This window comes from Ctenopharyngodon idella, chromosome 17, assembly GCF_019924925.1.
Source record: "Ctenopharyngodon idella isolate HZGC_01 chromosome 17, HZGC01, whole genome shotgun sequence".
Taxonomy (NCBI): Eukaryota; Metazoa; Chordata; class Actinopteri; order Cypriniformes; family Xenocyprididae; genus Ctenopharyngodon; species Ctenopharyngodon idella.
This window is the reverse complement of record NC_067236.1, coordinates 20,462,689-20,479,662: the sequence shown is the minus strand read 5'-3', so window position 1 is coordinate 20,479,662 and position 16,974 is coordinate 20,462,689. Positions and strand designations below refer to the sequence as shown.

Below are 16,974 nucleotides of genomic sequence, written 5' to 3'. Positions count from 1 at the left end.
TGTGCACATGCATTTAGAGACAAATGAAGCAGAAGTTAACTTTTTAAGTCATTTGATCAGACCAGCGTCTTTGCACACTTACCAACCGTAAGTATGGGTTTAGTTGACATGGATAAAATAACAACACACCACAAGTTTTATGTATTCATTAGACTGCAAACAACCAGGAATACTGCTTTAGGCGCAGTGCAGCTGTTATTCCTTTAGCCGCATGTATTCATGCACATTTCAGTGGGAGGAAGAAAAAACACACGCATTTGAATCATAAAAGCAGATGTTCAAACACAGAGATATCATAACAAACACACTCCGGCTTTGCATTTTCACTCAATTAACTCATAACCTGCTTCAACGATCGTACCACTAATTCAGAGACTGAAAACACACGACGAGTCAGTATGTGTCTGTTACAGCATGTTGACTGCTCACGCAGGGAAGTGCGTGTTTGTTACGGCACACAAAGACAACCAACGCTAATTGAGAATAAGAATGAGTGTGCGTGGCTCACTCTACATGACAATCTTCCTGCAGAATTTATGCAAGACTTGATGTATCAATAGAAAGGCCGTGTCTGTGTCTCTTACAGCACTGCATGTTCAACACCGCCCAAGTGTGATTTCCTTTGTGAAGAGATGTTTCATTGTTTCATTCGGATCATTTGGCTCAGTGTGTTTTATGCGAAGAGGTCGGCAGACATTTGAACCCGTCTGGATGATGAAACCGCCTGCAATCACACGCTTTTAAAGAAGCAATAGTCCTGATTCATTCGATCATCATTATTGCAGCTTCAAATGAAACGCATCGTTCAGTGACTTTTAATTTCCTGCAATGTTGTCGGTAATTGAATTCAGAATGTGGGATACAAAAGATATAAACAAACAATGATGATATACGATTCATAATTACAAATAAGTTGGTTGGTTAGTGTGCAAATAAATCAAGAACGTATTACACACAATAATATTAAAAGCAATTTTCTGTGTTAAATACTATACATCTCTGACATGCTGCTGATTTCATTTCAAATCATCTCTCAGTTTGACAAAGAAACAAAAGTCACGTTTGCAGTAATGCACTTACAAAAAATAGATGGGCGACTATGAGGGGAAACACTGCGACATGATAAAATATGATTAAAATAAACATTATATGTGTTAAGTCTCATCTTAAAGCTGCGTTCACACTGCCAGCGACATGATCACAGTCATTTCAATGGAGATCTGGCAATTTCCGGTGTCATGAGAAATCGAGTTCCCCCCAGGAATCAGGTCTCCTTTAGGACCCAGGCAGTAATGCCTGATCAAAAGTTGCTATCGTGATATCTTGACTAATTATAATTTCACTATTGTATGATGTTTATTACTTTAAGTGCACAAACAAAACATGCTTGAAATATAAAATGAATGCCTATGTATTGCATAATAAAACAACCTGGAAACAAAACCATGCCAAACATTTTTTTTTTTTTTTATAAGGATACGGATTATTGCAACAAACTATGATCTGTAAAAAGTAATTTAATATTAATTTTACACAATAATAGCAATGTGGTATAGTATATAACATTACTATTATACATTTTTAATAAATTAATTGTCATGCTATGTACACACAAACATCATTAATTTGAAACGTAATTGGGAACTATATTGGAAGCAAAAAAACATACCTAATATAATATAAGCTAAGCTAGCAGGCTAATCGGGTAGATGTATGCTATATTAGTACATAAGCTAACTAAAAAAACAGTAAGTGCAAGAAATGCTTGATTTCACAACCTATAGCTTCAGTTATATACTAGTGTTTGAACCATGTAATTTAAAAGACATTAATTGTCATTACAACGCATTTTAAACAATATAAATCATAACGAGATTTTGCTGGAATTATAATCAGGCACTAAAAATACTACCCATTAAAAGTCTGTTGAAGAACTGGGATCACTCGGGGTCCTAAAGGAGACCCAATTCCATCGGGGGAATTGATTTCTCACCACACCGGCGACACGAGCGACAGTGACTATTGGTGACAGGATGTGGGCGTGTCCAGCGACGTGACAAGGTTGATATATGCAAATGAAGAGTGACTTGCGGGAGCGATAACCAATTGGAGTGAAGTCTTTGGAGTGCACGTGATCCGTCACTACATCCTGTAGTGGAGAGTGTCGTCGGTAAAATGGAGGAGAAGCTATTTTAGTGGTCAGCAGGGTGTGGCAGCTGCCTGGTCAGGTCAATGCAAGTAATATTTGTTTTTTGCAGGATTAACAGAGTTATATTACTACGTGTAACATATAATTTGTATTGTTAAATAGAAAAATAAGTAAATTAAAGCAATCTGGTTGTTATTTTCATGTCATGTGAGTTCAACAGCACTGCCAAAATGTCCCTTTACAACAAGATTTGCGCGTTGAGTATTGTAGCCAATCACAGGGATTTCTGTTGAAAATAATGACCAATCAGAGGTGTTTAAGTTACCAGTAGTGAGAATCCACTCAGTATCTCTCAAAACGCTGAAGGAGTTTATATTCGGCACAAGTTTACTATGTTCTGCACTCACACAAATCCTCTTACTATAACAAACAAAGCAGAGACGCAATGTAAATAAAAGATTCATTGTGCAGTTTTGACAGATTCATTGATTAAAACGAGAGTTTTCGCACTCAATGAGTTTGCGCTGAACTGACTGACAGCTTCAGTGATTATAAAGGAAGCGCTCTTCACTAGCTGTCTAATTTCATTCGCAGGTTGAAGAAAAGTTTTTGTTTTTCCACGAGTCTTTGTGACTTTTCCTACATACTTCAGTACAAAGAAAAAAGATTTTTAAATGTTATAATAGTGATTCATGGTCACTATTCTGCTGGCTATAGTGGTAATTGAATATATAATTTAAATCTTTTTAGATTTTAAAATAAAGGTTTTTGTTTTTCATCAAGTCATCCCAAAACTTTTAGTTTTACAAATGAGGACAATTTTTCAAGGATGAACAAAAAATGTTTTTGGTCATCATATTAAACATATTTAAATTGGATAATATTCAGACTTTTGAGCTTTGAAATGCTGGAAAAGTTGTGTGAAGTACTACGAGGGAGTAAAATTAGATCATCAGAGTCTGCCATAACTTGGCTTTTGGTGAACTGACGCCACTGGCGGTCAACAACTTTCCTATAATTTATGATATATCTCTGTGTCCATTCGGTGGTACTCGCTGTGCTGACTCCAAACCTGAATGTTTTCGTGAACCCAGATGGACCAGCGCTTTGGCTGCAGATAAATAGCCGCGACGGCAAAGAGCACTCGCTGTTTCTCGTTTATCTTTAATAATAAGCATTTTATGCAGTGTGAACGCAGCTTTCACTCCTATTGGCTGTCACTTCCAAAAGTCACTCTTCATTTCCATAAAGTTAAACATATCTCACCTGTCATGTCGCAGAACACGCCCACATCCGGTGTAGTGACAAATTGGGTCTCCTTTAGGACCCCAAGCGATCCCATTGGTTCAAATTGCTTTTAATAGGTACTCTCTTTACCGCCTGATTACAATTCCTACAAAATCATGTCATGATAAATACTGTTTCAACTATGTTATGACCATTTATGTCTGTATTAGTTAGCTTATATGCTAGCATAGCATACAGATAAACGATTAGCCTGATAGCTTAGTGTATACACACATTTGCACTTACCCTACATACAGTATATTCATCTTTAATGTAATTATGTGTTAAATTAAGTTTTAAATTTCCAAATATCTAAGTTATATATATAAAAAAAAACAAATGAATGATGTTCAATTGTTCACTTAATAGGCGGTTATTATTATTAGGCTATTTACTAATGAACGGTTAATCAAGTGTAAGAAATTATGTTCAATTGGTTTTATTATGCACTAATGCGTTTTTGTATCTATTATATAGTAAGCTATGTGTATTTTAAATTAATATCATTCGTATATACTTAAGATAATCATTAACTTACAGTTTGGGGAGACCCGATTTCGAGGGAGGACCAGATTTGTCATGACACCGGAAATCGGCAGCTCTCTTCATTGAAATGAATGGGATCGTGTCACTGGCAGTGTGAACCGGGCTTTGAGACGAGACTAGTGTGAGAAAATCACTTACTAACCTAGTAAAGTATTTTGCATGATCTTTATAATATATCAGTATGAAAAACAGTGTTATTTCTTAAGACTCAAATACATAATTTATATTTTTCTGTATATGTTACAGCTATATTCCACTTTAGAGGATATTTAAAGTCAACATGAAACAGCATTCACAATCCATTTTACTCAGGTAATGGCATATGTACAAAATATCTTTCCGAATATACAAAAATAAATTGACTGCAAGGTAAAAAGTTGCAACTCTGTACCAGAATAGCTATCACAGGTTTACAACCAGGGTTAATCAAGTTATTATATTTTTAAAAAGACAAACAAACATTTATTCTTTATAATAATAATATGCACTGATAAATCATTCACAATAAAACCAGGAATGTGTATTTAAAAAAAAAAAAAAAACAGTCAATTTTAATTTCATGCTGACTTTAAAAGTAATTGGGCTTGTAAAACAAAGATCAAAATCAAATGCTCAGTTTTTCTCAATCATAAAACATCTGTGTGCTCATATACAATATTCATATCTCTTTCAACATTCATAAAATGTAAATAAATACCAAGCAGACATTACTAAAAACAGATTCTATGCATATAGTGTGCATTTAGGAGTAAAAAAGTGTGTTTGTGGGTGCGTTCTCACTGCGTGATTTTAAATGAAACGTGAGTTTGACTGGTCAGCAGTCTGTCTTCTCTTGTTTCTTCATGCGCCGAGTCTCTTTGGCCTGTAATGATGACAGTGAAGCACATTAAAGAAGCCATGTTATGCCCTTTTGTTTTTGTGCTCTACTAGAACAGGTTTTCATGCTTGAATGTTCATTATTTTCCTCATATTCTCCATTGTTGCAGCTCCTCTCTTCCCAGTCTGTCAGTAACGCTCTGTGTAGTTCCTGTCTCTATGAAGCCCCTCCTTCTGAAAAGCACAATGCGCTCTGATTGGTCGGCTGGAGCAGTGTGTTGTGATTGGTGAAGCGTGTTTGGGAAATGTCCCGCCCCTTACCATAACTGCCAGTTTCAACACACAACTAACTGAACTCTGCATATGAATTATTTAAATGAGGAATATTGTGACGTGTTCGTTCCCGGAAGAAAACTCAAGACTACAATGGAGGCGTTTCAGGGAGTTCAGAAACAGTGACACTGATATAGAGAAGAACTGGAACTTTGCAGAGCTTTTTCATGCTCAAACAGCATCATTACACACTAAAGAATGATGAACATGGAAAAAAGCATAATAGGACCCATTTAAAGCAGAATTACAGCACTGCCTCTGGAGGTAATGCTATCCAGAGAGACCCGAGTTAAAAAAAAGCCCTAGATTTCACAAATCCTATTTATTGAATAACATCTCAACATGAGATGTGCGCTGGGGAACAAACTTTTTTGTAGGGAGGATATTGCAAGCAACAAACAACATTTTGAAGCTGGTCACATGACACGTCATGTGTTTTAGTGAGATTAGGCTGGTTGGGAAGCGCCGCTCTGCACCAGCCATCAGTGGAAATGCAATGTGACGTTCAGTGTTTCCTCTGGTGATTGTAGTGGATGAAGTGGATGGAAAATCAACTAATTTATGCACTGCATTTAAATCAGCAAATAAAACAATCCTCCAGCAGACAAAAACATTTCAGTTGTGAATATTTGCAATGTGAAACATGTTAAAGAAATATTTCAAGAAATAGTTTTTTTTTTTTTTATCTAGTATTTTTGTCTTGTTTCCCAGTACAAATACACTATATTGCCAAAAGTATTGGGACACCCCTCCAAATTATTGAATTCAGGTGTTCCAATCACTTCCATGGCCACAGGTGTATAAAATCAAGCACCTAGGCATGCAGACTGCTTCTACAAACCTTTGTGAAAGAATGGGTCGCTCTCAGGAGCTCAGTGAATTCAAGCCTGGTACCGTGATAGGTTGCCACCTGTGCAATAAGTCCATTCGTGAAATTTCCTCACTACTAAATATTCCACGGTCAACTGTTAGTGGTATTATAACAAAGTGGAAGCAATTGGGAACAACAGCAACTCAGCCACAAAGTGGTAGGCCACGTAAAATCACAGAGCGGGGTCAGCGCAGGCTGAGGCACACAGTGCGCAGATGTCTGCAGAGTCAGTAGCTACAGACCTCCAAACTTTGTGTGGCCTTCAGATTAGCTCAAGAACAGTGTGTAGAGAGCTTCATGGAATGGGTTTCCATGACTGAGCAGCTGCATCCAAGCCTTACATCACCAAGTGCAATGCAAAGCGTCGGATGCAGTGGTGTAAAGCACGACAACACTGGACTCTAGAGCAGTGGAGACGTGTTCTCCGGACTGACGAATCACGCTTCTGTGTCTGGCAATCTGATGGACGAGTCTCGGTTTGGCGGTTGCCAGGAGAACGGTACTTGCTTGACTGCATTGTGCCAAGTGTAAAGTTTGGTGGAGGGGGGATTATGTGGGGGGTTGTTTTTCAGGGGTTGGGCTTGACCCCTTAGTTCCAGTGAAAGGAACTCTTAATGCTTCAGCATACCAAGACATTTTGGACAATTTCATGCTCCCAACTTTGTGGGAACAGTTTGGGGATGACCCCTTCCTGCTCCAACATGACTGCGCACCAGTGCACAAAGCAAGGTCCATAAAGACATGGATGAGTGAGTTTGTTGTGGAGAAACTTGACTGGCCTGCACAGAGTCCTGACCTCAACCCGATAGAACACCTTTGGGATGAATTAGAGCGGAGACTGTGAGCCAGGCCTTCTCGCCAACATCACTGCCTGACCTCACAAATGCGCTTCTAGAAGAATAGTCAAAAATTCCTTTCTAAACCTTGTGGAAAGCCTTCCCAGAAGAGTTGAGGCTGTTATAGCTGCAAAGGGTGGGCCAACTCCATATTAAACCCTACGGATTAAGAATGGGATGTCATTAAAGTTCATGTGCACGTAAAGGCAGGTGTCCCAAAACTTTTGGCAATATAGTGTATCTAAATATTCTTAAATCAAGACACATTTACTTGAGAAACAAAATGACAAGTTTTCTACACTCTAAAAAATGCTGGGTTAAAAACAACCCAAGTTGGGTTGAAAATGGACAAACCCAGCGATTGGGTTAAATGTTTGCCCAAACTGCTGGGTAGTTTTATTTAACTCAACTATTGATTAAAAATGACTGTATTGCTTGCTTAAAATGAACCCAAAGTATGTTGGAAATGAACGTTTATTAATATGTTTTATGAACAATAATTAAACAATAAACATTTATTAAATTGCTTATTAATAAATGTTCACCTTTTGATTATTATTGTTGCCTCTAGTAATTATGTGTCTGGTTTTTAATTTCGAAATTTTGGGTTAATTTTAAGCCAGACATATAGTCATTTTTAACCAATAGTTGAGTTAAATAAAACCGCCCAGCACGCTGCTGGGTTAAAACAACCCAATCGCTGGGTTTGTCCATTTCTAACCCAACTTGGGTTGTTTTTAACCCAGCATTTTTTTGAGTGTATGCTTAAAACAAGAAAAAATGTCTACCAATGGAGTCAAATTTCAGTTAAAATTAAAATCATAAACTCACTTTATTTTGGTAAATATCTTACAAAGACTTAATATCTTACATGATTTTGCTTCTCAAGTAAATGTATCTTGATTTAAGAATGATTTGATATTTGTACTGGAAAACAACACAGAAATACTGAGGAAGAACCTCATTTTTTTTGCAGTGTGATCATTTCACTGCAAAAAAAAAAAAAAAAAGCTTTTCTTATTTAGTATTTTTGTCTTGGTTCCATTCTAAATATCTAAAAATTCACAAAGTAAAATGACACAAGCAAAATTACCACCCAATGGGGTAATAAAAATAATCTTGTTTCTCTTTGAAATCTTGTCCCAAACAGAAACAAGATTATTTTTCTTACCCAATTGGCAGATCATTTTCCTTGTTTTAAGCAAGAACTCATTTTTTTCTTCTTCCAGAAAACAAACAAAAAAAATTCTTATATCATTTTACTTATCTAGTAAAAGCATGTGGATTCAAGAATTTTTTGATATTTGGACTGGAAACAAGACAAAAATACTAAATAAGAAAAGCATTTTTTGCAGTGTTGTTGCTTCAGTGGAACCCAAAAGGAGAAATTTTAGGTTATTTTGTCCTTTTTGGATCTTGACAGAACTGAGTGAACTCTCAGAACAAAGAAAGTCAAATGGTTTTGGAATGGCATGACGGACAGAAGTTTCACTTTTGTGATATAAAATTCAGTATTCAATCCATTTTTTACACAGTTGTTTATAGTATGTACACGCACTGACATCTCCAGATGATTGCAGGCAGAACAAACAGAGAACCCATGAGGAACGACTCGGCTTCCTCACACCGCATCTGTCTGCTCAGTAGTCTGTGAACGTGTGGAGGAGGAACAATAATTCACAGATATGATGGAATGGACATCCATACGGGGAGAAATGAAAGAATCATGGGAAAGGGGAGGCGTCATAAAATTGATTTGTGAGAGGAAAGACCTACCTTGGCATTGTGATTTTGCATAGCAGGAGTTCAAAAGCTAAATAGAAGAGCAAAATAAAATTCATGGTGAGTGATGATTATATCCACATGACAGTTTCATGCATCATCAAACGGGTCATTCCTGCCATGCATTATATTTTCATGCCACACCATCATATATCTTTAAAAAAAATCCATCCAATATTTTTAAGAATGAAACCATATTAGCAATTTATTAGGATGTAATTAATTTAGAAATATTCCTAATGCTTCTTTTTTCTTGCCTCCTGCCTCCTGTTTGATCAAATCATCATATCAATAAATTAAAAATACGAAAGAGAAGTCTGAGCGCTTCTGAACGTCTGTTACACCTTTATATAGAAATACACCCTTAATTACACAAGCACATTCATTATGTAGAGATTACAGAGTTCAAATGTTACTGCACAGCAGGAATGACCCAAACATTAAGGTGAAATACCTCCTCGTTGTGTTTCTCCAGCCTCTCCAGCTGTTCACGCTGAGCCGCCTGGAGTTGCTCGCTCTCTTTGGAATGTTTCATGGCGAGCTGTCAATCAACGCCCATGTTAATTTGCATAATTAGAAACATGCATTTGAAGAAAAAAAAAAAACACATCTGAAACAAGATTAGAATCCTTACCCTCTTTCTTTCTGTAAGAAACTTCCTTGTGTTCGTGCTGTTGAGCTCTCGAACTCTCCTGCAGAAACACCACCCGTCAGTTGAGTCATGGGTAATTTTTAAAGACTAAAAGTAGATTGCTTATAACTTTTGACCAGTAGGTGGCGCTGGCTTAAAATTTTGTGCATGCCCTAAGTGGATGATGACAATGATAATTCTCAAGTTTCACTACAATATACCAAAGTGTTCCCAAAAAACAGAGTTAATTTCGTTGACGAATAATTTTCGTAACATTTTTCACAGACGAAAACGATAACTAAATAATGAGTTTTGAACGACAAAAGCTATGATGAAAATCTATTGACATTTTCTTCAACGAATAAAAATGAGACGGAAATGTTAGGGAGGGACGATTTGGGAAGAGATCCAGTCATGTCCTGTGTTGTAGATGCGTATATTTGAACTGTAACGTAAGACATAAGTTGGCATACACTTGTTGCATGGCTCATAAAACGTTAAAAAAGTCTGGGAGAAAGAGGAGAGCGGAAAAAATGTGACGACACAAAAGAGAGCTCTATTCGGAGTGGTCTTCTGTGCGCACACACCGAAGTGCGCAGCCGCGTTCACAGAAAGCCACCTCTCAGACAGAGCTTGAATACTGAATTTCACATCTGAATGGACAAATACACACAACATGATGTCAAAATGTCCATTTTGGGGAGTATTCACGTTGTGATAATATTGGATGTGCATCAGTGTATTGGATTCCAGCATTCGGTCTTAAAGTGACAGCAGCCTAATAAACCTGCTGCCGTCTGTGCCCTTAATATTAATCAAACAACAAAAAACAAAAGGCTTTAATAAGGATTAATTATATTTAATTCATACAAATCAATATGTCTTCTTGAAAGAATAATGTTGAATGCAAGTTGTTATAAAGAATGCATATATCATTCATTGAAAAGAAGATCATCCCACAGTTTCACAGACAACGCTTAAGCTAGTCCCAGACTAAAATGCATGTTTGAGCTGTTTTAACTGAAAGTAACTTGCACTGACAGATCTTAAGATATGTCAGAGCCATTGTTTTGTCTCAAGATGCACACCAGTAATGTGTTTTTTCTAAGGCACGTTTATAAAAGCTAATTAAATATCCTAATTGAACTAAGGCCTAATCCTGGTTTAGGCTAAGCCCTGTCTGTGAAAACGGGCCCATATGTTCTTCTTCAGGAGAAGTGGTTTTATTTAATTTTAAGATAATTTTAATTTTTAATTTTACACGCTGATTCATAACGCTCCGAAGCTTCATGAAGCAGTGTTTTGAATCGGCTATATAAGTCGCTATTTTGTTTTTTTGGTGCACCAAAAATATTCTCGTCGCTTTATACTATTAATATTGAACCACTGTACTCACATGAACTGATTTAAATATGTTTTTAGTACATTAATGGATCTTGAGAGAGGAAATGTCATTGCTGGCTATGGAGGCCTCACTGAGCCATCGGATTTAAACAAAAATATCTTAATTTGCGTTCCAAAGATTAACAAAGGTCTTACAGGTGTGGAACAACATGAGGGTGAGTAATAAATGACATTATTTTCATTTTTGGGTGAACTAACCCTTTAATTAATGCATTACAATTTAACTAAACCCATTAGATTTTAGTCAACTAGCTCTACTGTAGATTTCGTCGACTAAAATCATCAACTAAAACTAGACTAAAACTAAAACAATTCAGATGACTAAAATATGACTAAAACTAAATGGCATTTTAGTCAAAAGACTATGACTAAAACTAAATCAAAATTTGCTGTCAAAATTAAAACTGCCCAAAACACACCCTCAGTTCCTCTTTGACGTTCTCAACTTATTGGTGTGTTCAAGTCAAAATGTTATAAAAATCACATTTGTGAAGTTTGGTCTGAAGATTGATGATAAGAGGCAATTGTTTTTGAAGATTTGTAGAAAAAACTGTCTGTGAAGGGGTTCAAAATGATGCAAAAGCATATATGGTTAAAAAAATCAGTTTCCTCCAATTGTTATTTTGAGATTTTGACCAACACCTTTCAGGATAGTGCCAATAAAAGTTTAATCTCAATATGTCGAAGCATTGTGTAGATGGGGTTTATTTTCCTGAACGATGTAGGCTACTTACTGTATGGTCAAATGTGGGGAGAATAACAAGAAAGTCTTAGAAAGTTTTAACAAAATGTTAAATGGTGGAAACTACTGCACTGAACTCAGAATCATCCATGCAATCAGAGAAGAAAAGAATAATAGTTCTAGATGGTGTTTTACCCTTAAAAAAGAGCAAATTATATGGATGAAATTGCTCAAGATGGTTCTGTTTGGTCATTACACTGTAATAGCAATGTCTCAAAATACAAGCAAAGCACAAAGAAAAGCGTATGAGCTTTAAAGGGAATTGCTGCTGAGCAGTTATTATTACCGTTCCCTCTCAGCCTTGTTCTTTATGCTTTTGTCTTGACTGATGGCTTTGCTGCTCTCCATCGAGGTCTTTGCTTGGTTGGTTCGCAGCTCTTTACTCTGTCTGTAAGAGGAGGAAAATAATTCAAATGGTTTTTATGACAAATATTGCTTTGCTCTATGATGTTACTATGATGTTGTCCCATACAAGATTTGCACTTTGACTGTTTAAGTATTTTGTTATGAATCACATGGTTATTAAATATATAAACTATTTTTATTTTATTTCCAGCAAAAATAACTAATTTGTGAGACTTATTGCAATATAAAAGGATATAAAATGGTGTGATAATATCTTGTTTGCACTATGCAACAAAAGTATTTGCTGTTTAAAGCGCAATTATAATAATAAATGCTTGATAATTCTGTGGAGTTAATGTAAAATACAATAAGAACACAGAGAACAAAACAGCAGCTGCAGGAAAAGACACACACACACTCTCACACACACACACAGACACACACACACACGTCATATGGAACAAAAGCCCATAAGAAACACACACAAGGGAGAATTCAGTAAGAATGAATTGCGCCCGCTGATAGTGCTGTTTAGCAAGCACAGACTGCATTGTTTCAGTACCCGATTCACTAAAGGAATTATGTAAATCAGGTAATGCCTCAAACACGCCCACAAAATTAGTGCTGCTCACAATTGGCATGGAGCAATCCCCCGGCGCACATGCCGGAACTGAGCGGCCGTTTGTGGTGGATGCAGCAGACGACTGCACATGCTTGACTTCACACCTGGATATATGCCCGGTTATATCCATCATTTAATGAATTACTGCTGACACGATCAATAGAAACTGTACACAGACGTTAATTACAATTAGCAGGCATACAGTGATGTCCTTTGTGAATCCAGCATGCACTGTTTGCATAGAAAGGAGGCAAGTTTGCCCAGAAAATAATGACACTGACTTCATTAGTATCCTCATATAATCTTTTTGTTTACAACTATATATAAATAAATATATACACTACCAGTCAAAAGTTGTAGAACGGTAAGATTTTTTAATGTTCTTAAAAGAAGTCTCTTCTGCTCACCACGGCTTCATTTATTTGATCCAAAATACTGCAGAAACAGTAATGCTGTGAAATATTATTACAATTTATAATAGCTGTTTTCTATGTGAATATATTGTAAAATATAATTTATTTCTGTGAACAAAGCTGTATTTTCAGCATCATTACTCCAGTCTTCAGTGTCACATGATCCTTCAGAAATCATTCTAATATGCTGATTTGCTGCTCAAGAAACATTTATGATTTCTATATATATAGGTTCTCTTCTTCAAAATAGCACATTTAATTCAAAGTTACTTGCAGATTGTATTATTTGTGAAATTTACTAGCAATTTTTAAGTGAAAATTAAGTGTGTGTAATAGTGCATATAGTGCCTAGTTAAATTATATTGCAGGAGGCATCTGAAGACGCAGGGTTTTGTGCTAAATATTACATTATTATATTTTAATAATACTGTAATAATAATTCATTTCATTAATGGGTGCCTTTCAAGACTCTCAAGGACAGCTTACAAATAATAAGATACATAAACAATAAATGAAAAAGAAAAAAAATACACAATAACAAAACTATATCATAAGCTAATCTAAAAAAATGAGTTTTAAGACATGATTTAAAAATTGAAAGACTACAACTATTATGTATGTCTATTATTATTATATAATAATAATAATAAATTAATATATTATATAAAACAAAATACATTGTAAATATAAAAAAATACTTATTTTGGTAAAAATATAAATATATAAAATATTTTATAATTAAATATAAATAGCAAATAGTCACTTTTCATGTTGACTAAATTAGCTGCATGCCACAAAATTTCCCAACACTTCAGAACTGGAGCGATTCATTAAAGCAGAAATCTTTGTAGAGAGATCCAAGTTCTCCAGCGATACAGGTCACTGTCCTGAGGCCAGCGATGAAGAGGGGAACAGACTTCACGGACACTATACTAGCTTTCATCTACATACAGTTGAATTCAAAGTTTGGTGGTTTCTTCAGAACAGAGCTCTCTCTCACCTCTCATGGACGAGCGTGAGATGATGTGTTTGCTGCTCCTGCTCCATGACCAGCAGCTTTCGGAGCTGCTCACACTGCTGGATCACGTGCTGCTCCCTCACATTCTGTTCCTCAGCCGAATGACATTTGATCATCTCAGCCCATTCTGACGCGTGAGCCGCAACCACGTCCTTCACCTGCCATACAGGGACAAAACCAAGCTTTGTTTTAATATTCAAATTGCCAAAACAAGTAGCTGGAAATTGAATGCAACAAATGAAATTCAGCTCGATACCTTGGATTTGTGATTTGTCGTTACAGTCTTAATTTGCCTTTCGATGTCTCTGCTCATTTCAAGGTTGTAACTTTCACTGAGGATGAACAAATAATGAGAGCGTGTCATATTTTACACTCAAAATATGACTGAGAAGAAGCTGTTATACTTCACAATGTTCTGGCTTTGATTTACAAAGGCTGGCTTATATTGTGCAAGATTCAGCATTGTAAATTGTTCCCTCCATCCAACCAACCAACCATCCGTCCGTCCATCCATCCATCCATCCGTCCGTCCATCCATCCATCCATCCATCCATCCATCTGTCTGTCATCCATCCAACCAACCAAACAAACATCCATCCACCAATCCATCCATCCATCCGTCCATCATCCATCCATCCAACCAACCAAACATCCATCTACCAATCCATCCATCCATCAAATCCATCCATCCATCCATCCATCCAACCAACCATCCATCTACCCAACCAAACATGCGTCCGTCCGTCCATCATCCTTCCAACCAACCATCCACCAATCCATCCCTCCATCCAACCAACCAAACATCCATCCATCCAACCAAACATCCATCCATCATCCATCCATCCATCCATCCAACCAACCAAACATCCATCCATCACCAATCCATCCCTCCATCCAACCAACCAAACATCCATCCATCCATCCAAACATCCACCCATCCATCCATCCACCCATACGTCCATCCGTCCATCCATCCATCCATCCAATTGTCCATCCGTCCGTCATCCATCCAACCAACCAAACATCCAGCCACCAATCCATCCATCCATCCAACCAAACATCCAGCCACCAATCCATCCATCCATCCATCCATCCGTCCATCCAAACATCCGTCCGTCCGTCCATCATCCTTCCAAACAACCATCCACCAATCCATCCATCCAACCAAACATCCAGCCACCAATCCATCCATCCATCCATCCATCCAACCAAACATCCAGCCACCAATCCATCCATCCATCCATCCATCCAAACATCCGTCCGTCCATCATCCTTCCAAACAACCATCCACCAATCCATCCATAAATCCATCCCTCCATCCCTCCATCCAACTAAACATCCATCCATCCATCCATCCAACCAACCAAACATCCACCCATCCACCCATCTGTCCGTCCGTCATCCATCCAACCAACCAAACATCCACCAATCCATCCATCCATCTATGCATTCATCCACCAATCCATCCATCCATCATCCATCCAACCAATCAACCGAACATCCACCAATCCATCCATCCATCCATCCACCTGTTCGTCCATCATCCATCCAACCAAACATCCACCAGTCCATCCATTCATCCAACCAACCAACCAACCAACCATCCATCCATCCATCCATCCATCCATCCATCCACCCAACCATCCAATCAATCCATCATCCATCCAATGAACCAACCAACAATCCATCATCCAACCAACCAACCAACCGTCTGTCCGTCCGTCCGTCATCCATCCAACCAAACATCCACCAAACCATGCATCCATTCATCCATTCATCCAACCAACCAACCAACCAACTATCCATCCATCCATCCATCCATCCATCCATCCATCCCTTCATCCATCCAACCAACCAACCAACCAACCAACCATCCATCCATCATAGTAACTGGAGAGTATTTGGACACTAACGTCAAACATAAAATGCCTGAATGTCATTGCATTAGATAAACTGATTTGACAGGTTTTAATTACAGTGAATAGAAATCCTCTCAGTGAACCAGTCAGCATTGTGTTTGTTTGTGGTTAGTAGATCAGTGTGATTCTCTACACCTGTGTGCATTTCAGCAGAACTGACTACATACATCCACTAAAAATCACCAAAACACTAGCTGATTCAGACACTTTAAGACCTCAAACATGAAGAAGAAAATTCACATTCATTTATGTGCCTGAAGTGAACAATGTATAAATTTAAACCTGAAACTTTGATGTTGAATAATCAACTATTTGGCTACCTGACTACATACAGTATGAAGAGAAAAGTACATCTGAGTGTGATAACAGACTAATATCACATTCACCTCACTTTCTTGCAGCTTTTTTCTAGTTGCTTCTCCAGCGCTTGTTTCTCTTTATCATGTTGAGCAACAATCCTGTCCACTTGAGCGCAGTGGGAACTCTGCAGTGCCGCGTGTGCCTGAAATAGGAAGCAGGATTGTTTTCTCTTCTGTCTTTGTATCCGCGCTGTCAGTTCTCATGCCCTACAGGCTTCAGTGTCTGTGACACTCCGGCAAACTGTTCATAATCAATTCAATGAACTCAAGGAAACAAAAGCCTTCGGTCACCTTCGCCTGCTTCTTCTTCAAAGCGTTCACATCCTTCTGCTGCTTCTTGACTAGTTTCAAGTAGGTCTGAGGAGAGGTTATAAAAACATGAATGCAGCACTTTTCATATTTCACATTTCAACGATGCAAATCAATTGCTTTATTCTGTTATTTTCATGTTTATTCTGTTGGGTTGTTACCTTCGTTTGCTTTAAGTCATCGATGGTCAGTTGAGGTGTGAGCACTGATGTATCTAGAGGTTCATAAAACAACATATGTTAACTGATTCTGAGATGTGTGTTTTGTGCAATATTTTAAAACGGATACATAATGTATGATTTTTGCCACAATTTTGCTTTTGGGCATTTCAGAGATGGCCGTAGGACAGTCTTGGATTCCTTTCTGATGTCAGTGTCAAAGTCTTTAATCTGCCTGAGCTTTAATCTCACTGGAGCCATATCTCAAACTGACAAGCAGAAAAAAACAAAACACACACACAGTCTACATGCCGAAACAAGCAAATGATTTGAAATGCATGTAGATTAAAGGGGTCATGACATGGATTTTCTCATTTTAATATGTTCCTTGAGGTTCAATAAAAACACAAATATATATGTATAGTGTAAACGGT

At 37.4% G+C, this 16,974-nt stretch overlaps 1 protein-coding gene across 3 annotated transcripts in view; it reads right to left on the bottom strand.

Annotated features, from left to right (window-relative positions):
- Nucleotides 1–4,265: 4,265 nt before the first annotated feature.
- Nucleotides 4,266–16,974, bottom strand: part of LOC127498081 (1-phosphatidylinositol 4,5-bisphosphate phosphodiesterase beta-4) — a 59,594-nt gene continuing 46,885 nt past the window's right edge. For 2 of the 3 annotated variants that reach the window (XM_051867036.1, XM_051867037.1), the window contains exons 28-37: nt 16,544–16,596; nt 16,365–16,430; nt 16,101–16,216; nt 14,052–14,127; nt 13,778–13,953; nt 11,684–11,785; nt 9,255–9,312; nt 9,075–9,161; nt 8,615–8,651; nt 4,266–4,844 (exon numbers count right to left, since the gene is read on the bottom strand). In XM_051867036.1, coding sequence (XP_051722996.1) covers nt 4,759–4,844; nt 8,615–8,651; nt 9,075–9,161; nt 9,255–9,312; nt 11,684–11,785; nt 13,778–13,953; nt 14,052–14,127; nt 16,101–16,216; nt 16,365–16,430; nt 16,544–16,596 — 857 coding nt within the window. In that variant the 3' untranslated portion in view covers nt 4,266–4,758. Of the gene's footprint in view, nt 4,845–8,117; nt 8,487–8,614; nt 8,652–9,074; nt 9,162–9,254; nt 9,313–11,683; nt 11,786–13,777; nt 13,954–14,051; nt 14,128–16,100; nt 16,217–16,364; nt 16,431–16,543; nt 16,597–16,974 lie in introns of those variants that run through there. The other variant, XM_051867038.1, reaches the window with a different exon arrangement.